The sequence below is a fragment of the Tursiops truncatus genome, chromosome 11 (assembly GCF_011762595.2).
Source record: "Tursiops truncatus isolate mTurTru1 chromosome 11, mTurTru1.mat.Y, whole genome shotgun sequence".
Taxonomy (NCBI): Eukaryota; Metazoa; Chordata; class Mammalia; order Artiodactyla; family Delphinidae; genus Tursiops; species Tursiops truncatus.
Genome location: NC_047044.1, coordinates 98821248 through 98837457, shown reverse-complemented (window position 1 = coordinate 98837457; position 16210 = coordinate 98821248). Strand labels below are relative to the sequence as shown.

At 63.1% G+C, this 16210-nt stretch overlaps 2 protein-coding genes across 10 annotated transcripts in view; one reads left to right on the top strand and one right to left on the bottom strand.

Annotated features, from left to right (window-relative positions):
* TSPAN9 (tetraspanin 9) overlaps positions 1–6146 on the top strand; it is a 193938-nt gene extending 187792 nt beyond the window's left edge. For all 3 annotated transcript variants that reach the window (XM_033867180.2, XM_033867178.2, XM_033867179.2), the window contains 4 exons: positions 201–302; positions 920–1051; positions 1379–1462; positions 2846–6146. In XM_033867180.2, the coding sequence (XP_033723071.1) occupies positions 201–302; positions 920–1051; positions 1379–1462; positions 2846–2917 (390 nt within the window). In that variant the 3' untranslated portion in view covers positions 2918–6146. The remainder of the gene's footprint in view (positions 1–200; positions 303–919; positions 1052–1378; positions 1463–2845) is intronic.
* A 3754-nt stretch (positions 6147–9900) lies between these two features.
* Positions 9901–16210, bottom strand: part of TSPAN11 (tetraspanin 11) — a 64095-nt gene continuing 57785 nt past the window's right edge. For all 7 annotated transcript variants that reach the window (XM_073789141.1, XM_033867177.2, XM_073789144.1 and 4 more), the window contains one exon: positions 9901–11120. In XM_073789141.1, the coding sequence (XP_073645242.1) occupies positions 11108–11120 (13 nt within the window). In that variant the 3' untranslated portion in view covers positions 9901–11107. The remainder of the gene's footprint in view (positions 11121–16210) is intronic.

Below are 16210 nucleotides of genomic sequence, written 5' to 3'. Positions count from 1 at the left end.
GCTGAGCGGCTTGGGCTGTCCCCGCCTCCGTGTCACAGCTCTGGCCCGAAGAGCTCGGCTCTCCAGGGTCACCGCCCGGCCCCCGGCGGGCCTCCCCCGCCCGGGAGAGCTGTGGCCAGCTGTCCTGGCCAACCTGGGAGAGCTGGGGAGCGGGGCGGCCTCCTGCTCTCGCCCAACCTGAGTCTGCCCTCACCTGCCAGGTGAATGAGAACGCCAGGAAGGACCTGAAGGAAGGCCTGCTGCTGTACAACTCGGAGAACAACGTGGGGCTTAAGAACGCCTGGAACATCATTCAGGCCGAGGTGCGGGGTTGTGCTGGGTGGGACGGCGGGGCCTGGCCTCAGACTCTGGGACCCGGCTGGGCACCCTGGCCTTCTGGGTCAGACACCGTGTGGCAGCCGCAGAGGGGTGAGGGGGTCGGCAAGCAGGGCCTGGACGTGGCCTGCAGCTGCGGGGCCCAGGGAGCTGGGAAGGACGGATGATCGAGAGGGCACCTCGTCCAAGCCCTTCCTTTCTGAAGCTTTGGCACGAACGACAACTTATTTTAGCAGCAGGGTTGCCTCCCTTGTCATGACTCAAGAGGTTCTGTTCTAAGAGGAAAGGAGTTAGCACAGCGCGAGGGGGCAGGGGGCTACAGCCAGCTTGGGCGATCCACAGAGCCAAGAGCCAGGGCGCTGGTGGGCGAGCGGAGGGCTGAGCGGCCTGCCCAGCGCCCAGCGCCCAGCGCCCAGCTCAGAGGGCAGGTGACATTGCCTTCTCCCCATCCAGCCTCCAGGAAGGAGCGATCACTTCCTCCCCTGGGCCCGGCTGAGGCCCAAAGAAGGGACAAGAAGGCTGTCACCCCTGGGCCGGGTGACAGGGGAAGCCCAACGGGGAAGCCGGGTGTGGCCCGTCTGACCCTGGGCCCCTCCCCCTGCAGATGCGGTGCTGTGGTGTCACCGACTACACAGACTGGTACCCGGTGCTGGGGGAGAACACGGTTCCCGACCGCTGCTGCATGGAGAACTCCCAGGGCTGTGGGCGCAACAGCAGCGCCCCCGTGTGGAGGACGGTGAGGCTGCACCCCACCCCACCCCAGGGGTCCGTGCGGTGGACAGCCTGGGGACCGTGGCCCGGGCCACCAAGGAGGTGGCTTAATGTGGGACGGGCGGGGATGCACAGGCCTGAAGCCAGAAGGCAGGTGGGCAGTGGGGGATCTGGGCCCACATCTGGGGGCGTTGGAGGTCGGAGGGAATGGGGTCTGGGGCTGTGCGGCGGGGCCTTGTAGGCGGAACCCCTGGGGGAGATGCTCGAAGGCAAGAGGACCGGGGCCGGGGGCAGGGGCAGAGGCGCAGAGAGGGTCACGCCGGCGCCTGAAGCTCTGGTCCTCACTCCCCAGGGCTGCTACGAGAAGGTGAAGATGTGGTTTGATGACAATAAACACGTGCTCGGCACGGTGGGGATGTGCATCCTGATCGTGCAGGTAAGGGGGCCGTCCAGCCTCGCGCAGCCCAGCCCCAAAGCCCGAGGTAGAGAGGACCGACCTGCCCCTCCCCGCCCGGGCTGCGCCCCCGGGGCCTGTGCGAGCCTGTAGGAAGCCCCCATGGGTTTGCCTGTGACGTGCCTGTCCCCACAGCACGGGGACGTTTACCCTGTGACTGAACTGAACGGCAGTGAGTCCTCAGGCGTCAGCTGTGAGCAAGGCCTACAGGTGCCTCCGTGGGGTCTGCCCCATCCCGTGGGATACGTGCGACCTGGCAGGTGGCTGAGCCGCTGTGCCTTCGTTTACACATCCGCGTAGTGGGCGTGATCGTGGGCCGCTTCTGAGCGTTATGTGAGTTTAATAGCCGACACGTCGCACGGGGGAGGCGCTCGGGAAGGGCTCGCTGCCCTCAGCCAGCGTTTCGCGGGCGGTCATGCTGTGCAAGGCCCAGCGTGGGTGACGGAGGGGGACTCGCAGGGGCCCCCGGCTCCCTCCTTGAAGAGAAGGCTGACGTGGTGAGAGCAGGAGCCCCCGGCCTTTCTGGGGGGGCATTATGGGCTCCCCCTTGCCCACTTGTGTGTAACTCCTACCCTTGGTGACCACCTGACCCTGACTGGTCCATCCACGGGGAGATGAGCTCCTGCACGAGGTCCCCTTTCTTCCCTAAACCCCGCGGGCCGGACCATGTCTGGTCATCTGCGAGCCTCCGAGCTTAGCAGACAAGCCACTGTCCCTGCTCAGGGCTCTGACGGAAGACGGGCTCATGGGAGCAAGGGTCTCTCCGGTGCCAAGAGTGGGGCTCGGCTCGGGGCTGCCTGCAGCCCGGCCTGGACCAGGACGCCGGGGCCAGGCTGGGCCCCTCGGTCTCCAAGGTCACGGGCAGACCTTGAGTGTGAGTGCCGCGGGAAGTACGGTGTCCTTGGCCGCGGGATTCGCGGCGAGTGCCGGTGCCCGGGAGGCCGCAGGCTGGCTTCCTGCACGTTCTGCTCCGCTCGGGATCGGGGGGTTGAGGGGACCCAGATGAGTGGTAACTTCCTCCCAGCGGAGCAGCGGTCAGACGCCACGCCATGTACCCCAGGACCCCGCGGAAGTGAGGCGGGGGGCTGTCCACGTCCTGCCGCTACCCCCACGCCCCCAGCTCCCCGTCGGCTGCCACTTAGGGTCAGGTCCTGCCCTCACCGCAGCGCTCTGAGACGGCAGGTTTCTGGGCCTCGAAGCTCGGTGACGTCCCACACGGACAGTCCGAGCGGCCGAGGTCCCCACGTGCGGCCTCCCCTTTTCTGCATCGTCCTCACTCCGCCAGCATCTGCATCCTGCAGGGGGCTGCCTCTCGCGCTCTGGGTGCCCGTGGCCCCCATCTGAGGCCTTCCCCGTGTCTTTCAGATTCTGGGCATGGCCTTCTCCATGACCCTCTTCCAGCACATCCACCGGACTGGGAAAAAATATGACGCCTGAGCGGGCCGGCCGAACGCCCCGGCCCCGCGGACACTGCGCCTGGGAAGAGGCCTTCAGCTTGTGTCGCCTGCCCGCACCCTCCAGACTGCTGACCCCTGCGCCCGCCGCCCCGGCCCGCCTTCCCCGCCGCCCGCTGCAGCCTTCTCGGCGGGCGGAGGCCAGGGAGGAGGAGGTGCAGAGACCTCGGGGTGCCGGGGTGCCCGGATTCCTGTGTATTTGCCAAAGAAGACAGGGTGGGCAGGCGGTGTGCTCTGGGAGCCCCCCGGCACCAGTGCGCTTCTGCCCTGTCCTTCCTCCGCTGACACTTTGTCCCCGCGTGGCGTGGGGCAGGAGGCGCAGGGCTCCCTCCCGGTGGAGAGACTGCGCGGCGGAGGCCCCGGTGCCCCTGGCCACCCGGAGAGCGGGTGCGCGGATGCGGGCGGGGCTGACCGTCTCCCGGCCGGGCCCCTGGAAACATCTCGCCCAGGCTTTTTATACCTTACAGTGTAACTTTTCTATTTTATTTTACTCTGATTACGATTATTCAGGAATACTATCTCTTGGATAAGTTTAGGGTTAGCTTTCTGATTTATAACTTTTTACTGCGTTGATTTCTGTAACAGTTTGATTTTCTTTCTGAGGGTGGGGACAGGCAGGGACAGGGCATGTCCGCCCGGTTTCTGTCAGGACAGACCGCTGTGCACACTCAGGAGGCTCTCGCCAGGATGCACTGAGGGTGGGGGAGCAGGGAGCCTGGGAGGGGCAGGGGAGACGGAGGCGCAGGAGGCCGTGCGGGGGCGAGGCCTGCAGGGTGCAGCGTTTGCCGAGGCCCAGGCCGCGTGAGAGGCCCGGGCCGGGGGTCCTCTGGGGGCTGCGGGTGCTTTGCTTGGGAACGAGGCCGAGCGGTCGTGGGTCCTTATGCGTCACTGATGAGCAGTTCCTTTTCCCTTCTTCCTCCCTCCTGCCCTCTGTGGGCCCGGGAGGCTCCCCTTCCACCCCTGCGGGCATTCCCGCGACAGGTTCTGCAAACACGTTATTTCACAGACATTCCTGCTAGAAACTCTTGGACAAATACCTCTGTAGTTCAGACGCTGCTTACTCTCTCACATTGCTTCTGGAAGGGGAAGCGGTCCTTCCGTGGAGCTGCTCAGACAGCGGCAGAGGACCCACGACCACCAGAGGGGAGGCGGAGCCGTGGTCGCTCCAGCCAGAGTCGCTTGGCTGCTGACTCCCTGCTGGGAGGGAGGGAGAGACGTCCACCCGGGTCCCAGGACCTCATCTCCTTCCCTGGGGTTCATCGATGCTGAGGTGACTGGTGATCACGTCCTCTGCGACCCCAAGGCAGAGTACCGAGACCCAAGAGAGGTCAGACGGGATCCTGTTACGGTCGCCCCAGGACACAGCAGCCTGAGTCAGGGCCTGGAGATGGACAGTTGGGGGGCATCCGACTGCCGCGGGGTGCCCCGACTAGGGTTCATGCTGGTCTAAGCAAGTTGTGCAGTTAGAAAAATAAGTCAAGAGTCCATGGGGCTGAGATTGGAAAGGTTTCCCCACCAGCTGGTGCTTCCCCAGGTGGGCCTCACCTGGGCGCTGCCTTTGTTCTGCACTGTTTGGATGGGTGCCCTGACCTCCTGGGGGGCCCTGTCTCCTCCCCAGCCTCCACCTGTCTGTTCCGAGAGCTGAGACCTGGCCACCCAGCCAGCAGCCCCCTTCTCCCTTAAGTACAAGACGGTTGGGACCAGTACAGAGCTTTTGGTGTGCTCGGGAGTCGAGCTTCTGGGTGTGGGGCAGCAGAGAGCAGGGTGCGCTCAGCGGGTTGGGCAGAGCAGAGCCCACCTCCTGAGACGGGAGTGGGATGCTCATGGGAAAGCCTGTGGGCAGGGCCGTGGGCGGAGGCCACAGGGGACGGGCCTTCCCCGCCCTCTGGCCCTGCCTTCCCGGGAGCCCAGGTCTGCAGAGCCCAGAGAGGACGCACCACCATTCCGCCGCGAGGGACCCTCCACAAACGAGCATTCGGGCGGCACAGTGGCACTGCTGCGTAATGGGGGGGGGTTTACGCCTATCAATGCAATGTAAAAGTTTTGTTAAAATCAGCAGCGAAAGCCTAGCACCTTGGTGGTGTATGGCCTCGCTGGCATCTTCTGTTTCTGGGGCTTCAAGGGGCGTCCTCCGGCCCCCTCCTCCCGCCAGCCCCTGCCCCGTCCGTCTGTCCACAGAGCCTTGTCCACAGTTCCCCAAACTGCCTTCTCGCCTGACCCTGTGCTTGGCTGTTCCGTGGTTCGGCCGAGTCCGCGCACGGGGCCGGGGGGGCTCCTTCCAGGCCCTCTCCCATCATGCAGAGCGGTCCCCACCGCGCCGTGTGACGTCAGTGATGGGGCCCAGCACCTGCTCGGTTTCTCCCGACCCTGCTGTCGAGCGCAGCACTACCTGAGGGAAACCCCTCCTTGGCGACTCCCCTGCCAAGGTCACAGTTAGCTCAGTGGGGTCTGATGCAGGCGGTTTACAGAGTTGACTCCCAAGGCCAAGGTCCTGCAGACGTCAGGGGAGTGCCTGTCTCCACTCGGCCTCTCTCTGCAGCCGTCTCGCAAGGGAGGTGAGCCAGCAGGGCTGAGCACGGCCCTTGCGGACCCCAGCAGGTGCCGACCCCTGTTCCCCCGCTGGAGGCCCTCTCCTCTCTCCCCTCCAGCGTGGGCCTGCGTCGTGGCCCCTCACCCTGGAAAGGTTGCTGGCCCACCCCAGGCCCTCATGCAGGTGTTCTGGTTTCACTTGGACCAGATGGCCGTCCGTCCTTGCTTTGGTGGCCAAAGAGTGGTCCAGGTGGATGGAAAGGATGTCCCGCCTCTCCGGCCCCTGCCCACCGCTGGTGGAGGTGCTAACAGCAGCGACCCAGCCAGGACGGAGCGGGAGCCGGGTGCCTGAGGTCCCCCTGCCCCTCAGCCCTCCAGGGCCGGCCTCTTGCGTTCCTGTTCTCCCATCCCCCCGCTCCGCCGCCACGAGGCCAAGTCCAGGCCGTGTCCTTGCCTCGCCACGCTGACCGGGCCCCTCGAGGGCCAGGCCTGGGGCTTGTGCCCACACGCTGCCCGCTGGGGCAGCATGGCCGAGCGGGGGGGCACGCGTGCTGTTTTCAATGCACTTTTCTGCTTGCGATGCCGTATCTGTGCGCTTCCTTCCTCCTGGTCCTGGCTTACGGAACGCCATGTTTTTAGCATGTTTTTAAATAAAAACTGATAACGTGTCAAAAGCACACGCAGCCTGTCTCTTTGTGGTGTTTGTGTCCACTGAGCCACGACTGTGGCTTTTTCACGAGGTGTTGCTGTGGGGACCAGCCTGCCTTGTCCACGCACAGCCCACAGCAAGGACCTCTCGCCACCTCCTCGGGCCCAGGCTACAGATCTGCTGGGTGGGGAGGGCTGTCTGGGGTCAGGGGCCTGTCCCGGCGGCCTGGCCGCGCGAGAGGCCAGCTCCCACCTCAGTGTCCGCCACCCGCCACAGATGGCCAGTCCTGGGGTCCTGTAAGCGTGTGAGGGCGGGGCCAGGAACAAGTTCTCAGAGGCCCCCAGTGGGGCGGGGCTGTCAGCTCTAGGTACAGCCTCTCCCCCGTCCCTGCGACGTTCCTGGGTTCGTGTGGGCCTGGCGTCTCTCCCAGGACTGAGGGGGCCGCACCCGCTGAGGGTGGCCCTGGCACGGCCTTCAGAGGGCAGGAGGCACCCGTCAGCAAGAGATGGTCGGCGGGGACGGAGGGCGGCATTGGAGCACGAGAGCCCTGATCTGCCGGCCAGCGGCAGCGGGAGGCTCCCAGCTCCCTCAGCTGGGGTTCTGGCTTGTGGGTTTTCCTCTGCTGTCATCGTCACAGTGACAAGGAACAGGAGAGGGGTGGGTGGACGGGCTGGGCGGGAAGGAAGGGTAGGCACAGCACGGGGTCTCCCTGAGTCCCTCCACACGTGGAGATCTGCCCCCCTCCTCAGGGGGAGGCCAGGCTGGCACGAATTGTCCTGAGCACCCACCTTGGCACCCCTTCCCACGGCTGCTGTGCCCCGAAGCCCCCGGGGGTTCGCTGGGGACTGAGGAGTCTGAGGCGACCCTCTCGAAGGTCCAGTGGAGTGGGGTCCCTGGGAGCCTCCCCAAGGACAGTTACCGGGGGACCTTGGGGCCGAGGGCAGGTGACCCTCCGTCATCTGCTGAGGACCAACCAAGTCAGAGGAGCGCCGGTGGGGCCGCTCCCCCTGCCATCCTGCTCTTACTCCTGCCCCAGCCCATGGGCGCCCCACGGCGATGCCACCTGGCCCCTGTGCTGTCTGCTCCTGGAGCATCCCGGCTGCACTGTGAGCGCTGGGTTCCTGCCAGGTGTGCTGTGAGAGGCAGCTGCCCTGGCTGGGCAGGGGTCACAGCCTGTGAGCCGGTGGGTGAGTTTGAACTTTAAGCTAAGAGCAGTGGGCGCCCGCTGAGAGGCTTGAAGCCCGTGGGACCGGCTCAGCTCTGCCCTTGCGTGCCATGCCTCTGGCTACAGCGTGAGAACGAAGGGAGTTACCAGCGGGATGGGGGAACATCCAGGGCTTCCCTGGTGGCGCAGTGGTTAAGAATCCACCTGCCAATACAGGGGACACGGGTTCGAGCCCTGGTCCGGGAAGATCCCACATGCCATGGAGCAGCTAAGCCCATGGGCCACAACTACTGAGCCTGTGCTCTAGAGCCCACGAGCCACAACTACTGAGCCTGCAAGCCACAACTACTGAGCCTGCAAGCCACAACTACTGAGCCCACATGCTGCAACTACTGAAGCCCATGCGCCTAGAGTTCGTGCTCCACAACAAGAGAAGCCACCGCAATGAGAAGCCCACGCACTGCAACAAAGAGTAGCCCCCGCTCGCCGGAACTAGAGAAAGCCTGTGCGCAGCAACAAAGACCCAACACAGCCAAAAATAAATAAATTAAAATAAATAAATTTAAAAAAAAAGAAGACATCCAGCTTGTTCTGAACCAGAGTAGGTGCTTGGCAAGACACTGGTCAAATCTGGGGCCTCAGGAGCCCCCAAACAAGAGGTGGGACCCCAAGGAAGAGCATCCCCCTGGCTGAAAACTGGAGTTGGAAGAGAGTGATCTGGGGGGCGGAGCTGGATGGAGTGTGGAGCCGGGATAGAGCTCGGGAGATGTGCGGACTCGGTGGGCAAGCTTCCCCCCCTCCCCCGGGGGGCTTGTTCTGCTCTGCTGGTCCAGTAGCAGCATTCAACAAATCCACGCAAGTCAGATTAAGTCAATGTCATTTTGGACACCAACGTATTGGCATTGCAATGGTTCCTTCTTAAAGTGTTCGGCAAAGGTTGGAGGCTACTGATTTAGCCATCTTGTTTTTGCTGAGTGTAACGCAGCCACGGAGACGGACTAGTGTGTCTCCTTAAACTAAGAAAAAGCGTAACAACCCTCCACAGGGCATGCCCGGGCCAGGCTCTCCGGTTGAAGCTGCTGCTGGGCTCTCCCTGTCGAGGCGCTTGGATGGCAGCTGGGGCACCCCTGAGCACTGCCCAGCTGCCCTCAGTGCCCCTTGGTGCTGAGCAGAGGGGGGACTGTGTAGCCAGGCCCCAGTGTGCTCTGGGGGTCTGGTGGGTAGAGCCTGCTGCCACCCAGAGATTTTTCTTCGGGTGGCTGCAGAGCTCAGGGAACCAGCCTCGCCCGACGTCTGCAGCAAGGCTGATCCAGCGTGTGGACAGGTGAGGCCATCTCACTGGTCTATGGCCTCAGGAAGCTCCTGGTCTTTTGCCTCCCTCTCCCCGCACTGAATTCCTGCAGGGCCAATATCGTCTCAATAGATATCTTCTCTGGGTCAACAGACCCGGTTCCAAAGGACTCAGCCTTCTCACTTACTGGTTGGCAACTCAGGGAAAGCATGTGAAATTTGATCTGTGGTCCCCAACCTGGGGTTCCCTAAACACCAGATAAGGACTTTCAGGGACACTTACAGCTTTTGAAGGGTCTGGTGGAAACCGTTCCCACCTCGTGAAACGGCGCCAATGGGACCATTAGCCCTCTTGGCTCCGGCTGGCCTGGCTGACGACAAAGTGCAAGGACAGAGTCTGGACCTTGCTGACGGACAGGGCTGGGTTCGTGCTTTACTGACCACCCTCTTCACCCCCTGGCCTGACCCAGAGGCTCCCCCAGGCCCCGCTGCCGGCCGTCAGTCACTGTGTCACCATCTTCAGCCACTGCGTCATCTTCAGCCAGCGATGGATGCAGGGGGAGAGCGGGAGCGGGGCTTCCTGTGCCCCCACGGACAGCCTGTCCATTCTCAGCTGGGGGACGGAGGGAAGCAGGGCCCAGCTCGCGGCAGCCCAGCCACTGCAGCCTGACAGCCCGGCCCTCAGAGCTGGCACGGAGCGGCAGGCGACGGGCCCGCCGGCGGGCACCGAGGCGGACAGCTTCGCAAAGGTTTCGTGCTGCCCACCCACCTGACCGGGCCCCGCTGACTGCCAGCCTGTGTAGACAGCAGTGCCCACCACCCCCAGCGCTGCTTGTGTGCAGCGGGGAGGGGCCTGCAGGTGTGCCGGCCCCCCGGGCACACTTGAGCGTTTGCGCGGACACGCGTGCATACTCACGCCCACGGTGATGGTGCAGGTGAGCAGACATGCCGGCCCAACAAGACAGATGTGCTCAGACGTGCCTAGACCGGGTCCAGCCCCTGCCTGATACCCAGGCCATCGGAGGGCGGCCCCGTGGTTGTTCAGAGAATAATCTCGACCAAGATGCGGGCGTGACACAGGAGGAGGGCAGGGCTGTGGACTCCCCTGCAAGGTGGGTTCCCCCCAGGGACATCCCTGGTGGATGGAGGGCTCACATAGTGAACGGGACTGTCGGGTTCACACCAGGCGAGGGGCTCGCGCCCAGCCTGCAGACCCCCGCACCACCCCGTGCCCCCGTCTTGGGGCCACCCAAGCCCAGCTGGCCCAGGTGCTCCCACGGACCCCAGCCCCGCCCACCTCAAGCAAGTTTTCTAGACAGAAGAGTGAATGAAGTAGAACGAGCGCGTTCTGTCACAAAAGACGAAGCATTTACTTCCTTCTGGCTTCACACTGGGCAACCTGGGTCCCCCAGCTTCTCTGAATTACGATGGAAGTCGCTTTGCTTTGGGGTGAAAAGTGCCCCCCCCCCCGCATCTGGGGACGGGGACAAATGAACTGGTCCCCGTGGAGAAACGCTGCCACTCTGGAGTGAGGTGGCCCGGGGTCCCGGTACCGGCGGGAGAGTGTGACGTCAGCCTGGCCTCTAGCCCTGCAGAGAACTTGGGACTTATGGTTATTTTTCGATTATATGCACGAATCCCAGGAAGTTGGAGGGCAGCAAAGATAATCGCAGCGCCATGTTTTTTGGCTTTGGTGCAATCTGGGATTGCTGGAAAGCTGGCCTCCCTTTTAATGAACTGGCATCGGTGACCCTGAGATTCAAGCCATGGACAGGAGACCCCCGAGGGGCATATGGCTAGAGACGGGGCTTGGGGACCTCTCCCGGGGAGGGGCCCAAGGCAGGACCCTGCTCCCGGCCCTGGCAGCTCCACCCCGCCTGCGCCGCCCAACCCCGGCCCTGCAGGAAGGAACCGGGCCACCTGACACTCCTTTCCAGGTGAGAAGGTGTGGTGGTGGGCAGAAGGCTAGGTCTTCTGGGGGCAGAGCCAACCCTACCTGCCCACCTGATGCATTTCCTGGGCCGGGGGGGTGGGGGGGAAAGCACACCTAGCAGAGGCACGAGGAAGGATGCTGAGCACAGGTGGGAGGGTCACGGGCCCAACGTAAGCATCGCAGAGGGGCCAAGGTTTCTAGCCCTGGTTCAGGGTTCAGGAGCAGGGAGGGGGCACAGCCTGAGCCCAGCCCCCTGCGGTCCTCGGGAGCCCATGCCTGGAGAGGCTCTGGCTGTGGTCTCCCAGCAGGCTCCGTCCCCGGCCTGGGGGTTCTGGCGGTGAGCCCACAGAAGTGCAGGGAGGGGGCTGAGGGTCCCCGGCCCGGGTGGGGGCTGCAGGAGCCATGGTCTCAGGCACTTGTGGGTCCCAAGGGGCTGGGCACAGAGTGGGGGTTGTTTCCGGGAGCTTCTAGGCCAGCTGATACTGATGTCGCAGGCCTGGCCGATGGCATTTGGGCCCCTGAACTTGCGAGGGGCAGTGGGACGGGGACAAGGTTGGCCGTTAGTATAAATGCAGCTGGACTCTCCGGTGCAAACAGCAGGTGAGAATCATTCCGCAGATCTGCCGGGTGGAAAGAGCAGAGGGACAGAGCAATCAGAGCCCGCCAGTGTGCTGGCCAAGGGCGCCCTGGAGCTGGGCTTCCCACCCCCAAGTGCCCCCTGGGGACCTGATCAGGGGCAGATTCCGACTCAGGGGGCCCTGGGCCTGGGACTCTGCATTTCTAACAAGCTCCCACGTGATGCTGGGGGTGGAGGTGGGGACCACGTTGAGAACCACACCCAAGAGCGGTATTTCTCACACTTGAATGGTCACGGATCCCCGGGGACCTTGTTAGCTGCAGATTGCAATTCTGTGGCCTGGGTGAGGGCCTGCACGTCGAACCAGCTTCCCGTCCACACGGCGGCTCTGTGGTCCCAGATATTCTCTGGAGATGGCCTGGTTTTATTAGATTCCGAACGGTGACACCGCCACTCCCTCGTTGCTGGCTGAAGCCGTCTTTCCTGAGGAAAGTCTGTCTACATCTTGCTGCTCTCAGATACCAGAGAAAAACAAGGCCCCGGAGTCGATTCTCTGGCTGACGTGCAGGAGGGGAAACTGAAGTCCCCAGTGGAGCGCCCAGGACCGTCACCAGCTCATCTTGTAAATCAGCTCGGGACGCGGCCCCAGCCCCAGGCCCAGGGAGCCTGCCTGCCAGCCCCTCTGTCCCATCTCCGAGCTGCCCAGAGCCAGGCAGTGCTGGGCAGGCGCCTCCCACGTCTCACTTGCCCGTCTCTAAACGCAGAGGATGAGGACCTTTGTTCCCCACCCTGTTCTCTGTTTGCTTCTTCCTCTTCCTCTCCTTCCTCACGCGCGAGGATGCACTGAGAACGCGGAGGTGAGGCCGTGTCAGACCGAGGAGGCCCAGGGCTGGGGCCGTGGCCCTGATGAAGATGGCGCTGCTGGCTTCCGGCTCCTGGCCCGCAGGAGGGGACACTGGGAGGGCAGCCCGTGACTGTGCCGTGGACAGGGGTCCAGGTGGGCTTCCCAAATATAGGAAACAGTACCCCATCTTTCCCAGTGGCTGCTGCTGACCTGATCTTTCCAGGGTACCTCCGGATGCACACGGAGGAGGACAGGCTGATGAGGACAGCGTGGGGCTGGCAGACCCTAGTTTCTCTTTGAGAGACTCAAGGAGGGAGCAGAGGTCGAGCCCTTCTGTGCCCCCTTCCTCCCTCCCCTCTGTCCCCACGCGGGAGTTTCACGCCCTGGGAACACAGCTTTCAGCTTTCAGACTTGGCGCTAAGAGCAGCGCTAATCCACCTCTGGGATTCAGAGCCACGGGCTCAAAGGTGGCTTAAGAGGTTATCTCATCTCCCGCTGGCTTTAAGCGGGTGGCGGTCACAGTCATTCCAGCCAGGTGGCGTGCAGGCCCTCTGCCCTGTCCCACCTCATGGTCTGATGACTTGTCCTGGGGGATCATCTTGTCAGGGGGAGGCCAGATGGGGGCAGCTGGACCAGCACAGACTCGTGGCTGCGTCCCCTACAGCACACCTCTCATGCCGGGGAGGGCCCGGAGGGCTGAGCGTCCAGCATGCGCACTCTGTACATGACACGTGTCCCAAGGGTGCCCCTGGGGAAGGCACGGCGAGGTGGACGTCAGCGCGTGTCCAAACACACACACACACACACACACACACACACACACACACACCCCACCCTGTTACATGCAGAGGGGCAGACGATGTGCTCATCAACACGTGGGCACATGTACACACACGTGTATACACACACATGTGCACATGCACACACACACACACACCACTTTGATGCATGCAGAGGGGCCGAGGATGTGCACACACATTCACACACGCACGCACGGACGCACACACCACCCTGATGCGTGCAGATGGGGAATGGGCCCAAACTATCCAGTCCCTGAGGGACCCCCAGTGTCCCGTTCCTGACAGAGGACATGGGGGACTCAGCGCAGACGGCTGTGAGCAGGGAACACACAGGCCAAGGGGGCTGCAGGAGCAGGAGATGGCAGAGGGTGGGCTGGACAGGCTGCTGGGCTCAGCCTGTGTGGGGCACGGGTGAGAGGTGCCCTCTCCTGGCAGCCTGCCTGGAGGCGGTGATCGCCGCGTGCGGGCTTTTTAACAGGGAGGCCGGCATGCTTTTAGCCTCTTGTGAGGTTTTTGGGACGGCAGCCGGCTGTCATTACAAGCATCAAGGATGGGCCAGGGAGGTCCAAGAAGCCGTTCCAATAAGATCATTCAGTTCCCCTTTAAATGACCTGCAGACCCCAATCTCGCTGTCCGGTATGTTTCTGGGCTCAGGTTTCCATCCTACGTTGTGGGAATGTCAGGGTGGGAGTGGGTTAGCTTCTATCTGGGGCTCTGTGACCTTGGGTTCAGTCATAACCTCTGAGCCCCAAGTTCCCCTCTATCAATAGGAAAACATCCAGACCGTTCATAGGTCCAGAGCCTTCCCAGCGAGATTCTTTGAAACTCAGTATGACAAGACCAACACCATGGCACCCAGCCCCTTCTGCACCCTGAGCCTGTGAGAGGCTCCCCAGGGCCCTCAGGATAAACCTCCCCCATCCCCCAGCCAGCCAGGGCTTTGCACGTGTAGTCCCCTCACCCTGGCATGCTTCCCCCTTCTGCTTCTGTCAAACTCCTTCAAGGCTTAATTATATATCACTTCCTCCAGGAAGCCTTCCCTGACTGCCCACGATGGTTCAGGCCTCCTATGTGCTCCCCAAACCCCAGGGCTCACACTGTGACTGTGCGTGGCTCCTGTGTTCTGTGTGTCTCCTCCCCTTGAGTGAGAGCCCCTAGCAGAGGGGACCACGTGCTGCTGGCTGGTGTGGCCTGGCACTGGGCAGGGCGCCTGGCACACAGCAGCTCCCGTTACAAAGCTGACAAAGAGTGCTCGCCCTCCCCCTCCTCTGCCCACCCTGCCCCTGAGAGGGAGGATCCCGGATTCTGTGTGTGAAGAGGACGGTCGGAAAAGGGGCTGAGCCACTATGTCCTTTTTAGATAGAAGCTTCCTGGCCAGAATACGCTGACAATTAGCTTCCAAAGTGACCTCAGCGTGGACAGCCTCCAAAGCGCACCCACGGAAGGGGCCGCGAGGGTGGAGCTGGGTCCTGGCCTGGTGCCCCAGAGGTACGTGAATAGGTGGGGCGTGTTCTCAGCCCCGAGCACACACGGGAATCACCTGGAGGGATTTAGAAAACACCTGTGCGCAGGTCTCGCCCCAGACCAACAGCCAGGATGTGTGGGGATGGAGCCTGAGCAGCGGTAGATTTTAAACCTGATTCTACTGTGTGTCCAGGGTTGACACACCCGCCTAGAGAATCTTCGAGTTTTTCCCGGACTACAAGCCTACGATGTGGGGCACCTTGCGGGTCTGGAAATCCAGTGTACGGAGTCACACAAGACGGGAGGGTGGGGGGGCCCTGCCAGCTCTTGCTGAAAGCGACAGGTTCACAGCCTGGCAGGTGCGGGACCTCTGTCCTTCAGTGTCCCCACCAGCCCCCAACCGCTGTCCCAAGCTACAGCCAGGAGCGCTCTGCGCTCTTCAGGGACGCTGCCGGCTGGCTCCAGTTCTTTGAAAGTTCTCCAGTCGGGCTCCCTGTAAATTCCCCTTCCCGTTTCTGTCTGTCCTCCGGCCCCTGCCCGCCCCCCTCAGGACTGTCTGGGGCGTTAAGGACCGTGAGGGTGCGGTCCTGTCCCCCAGCTCCTGATCTCTCCCACTGCTGACTTCCAGGCCCCCAGGGCTCCTTCTCACGTGTCTCCTCCCGGCTGCACGCTGGACCCACCAGGGAGCTTTACAAGCACACAGCTGCCCGGCTGCCAGCCCCAGATGGCGTTATTTAATTGTTCTGGGGGTGCAGCCTAGGCCCGGGGTGTTTTAAAGCTTGCCAGGTGACCTCAACGTGCAGCCCTCAGAGGCTCCAGGAGGCCCGTCCCCCCTCGCATCCTGGCCATCCAGCCTGCCAGCATCTCTGCAGGCAGACCAGTGCCTGGTCCACGTGCCCTGGAGGCACACGCGACGTCTGGCTGGAATCAGCTTTGCTACGTTCGTCGTTTGTCGTTGCTTCCTGCTTGGTCTTCAGAGTATTCATGAGACATCTACCTAACGTCCCAAGAAGCGGCAGCACCTCCGTCTCACTGAGACGGGAGCCTTCCCAGAAAGTTGGAAAATCGCGGGGGGGCCAAGTGCTTCCTGAGGGCTCTCACGCCAGGCTCATCTCCCGACTCCTCCATCGCATCAGCTCTGGCTTCACGTTGAATAACTGGGTTCCTGTGCAAGACTTCCAGGATGAGAGATCGCTGCTGCTTAAAAAAGGCTTGCAGACATCAGACTCCTCCATTTTCCAGGTAAAGAAACTGAGGCTCAGGAGGGAGGGTGGCTCCCCAGATCACACAGAAGGGGGGGCTCCGTCTACCACGGGGGCCTCTGACTCCAGGCAAGACTTCCCCTGTTCCTGAGGACAGGGGGGCATGACATCTTGGCCTTGTATCTCCAGGGCCTGGGGGTCTCCGAAGCGCCAGGCTGGGCGGGTGTGGGGAAGGTGCTAGGTGCCTGGTGGAGGATGGCAGCCCGGGGGGGGCTGGCCTGGTTTGAGCCCCTCCTCGAGGCTGGGTGGTAGCTCCAGAGCCAGCCGGCAGGGGGCGCTAGAGCCCCGAGGCTCGGCCGCCGCAGCGGAACGGACGGAGAAAATGGGCCGGGGATGGGGACCCAGAGGTGGCCCGGTGACACTCTCTCCGGCGCATAAGCACTGTCCCACAGGGCGCTGTGGAGGATGAGCCGCCCTTGGTGGGGGTCAACGGGGGGCTGCGGGCACCTGCCCTCGACCTGGTGACCCGGCCTCCTCTGCGTTACTCCTACAGCTGGACGTGTCCCACACTGACCTCGGGCTCAGCGGTCAGCCCGCTCCCTGCCCTTGGCCTCACTGCTTCATCTTCAGCTTCACGCTTTTGAGAACAGAGGTCAGGAGGAAACGGACGGAGAGTGCGGCCCAGGTCCGGTCAGCGTCCGCAGAGCAGGCCCCCAACACCTGAAGTCGGCAACAGGTGTCCGGGAAGCTCGGCAGAGTAGGAGCCGCAGCGCAGAGCATCCCTCCCCCGGCTCCGGCTTGCGGCCCCCCGGGGGTCAGCGCA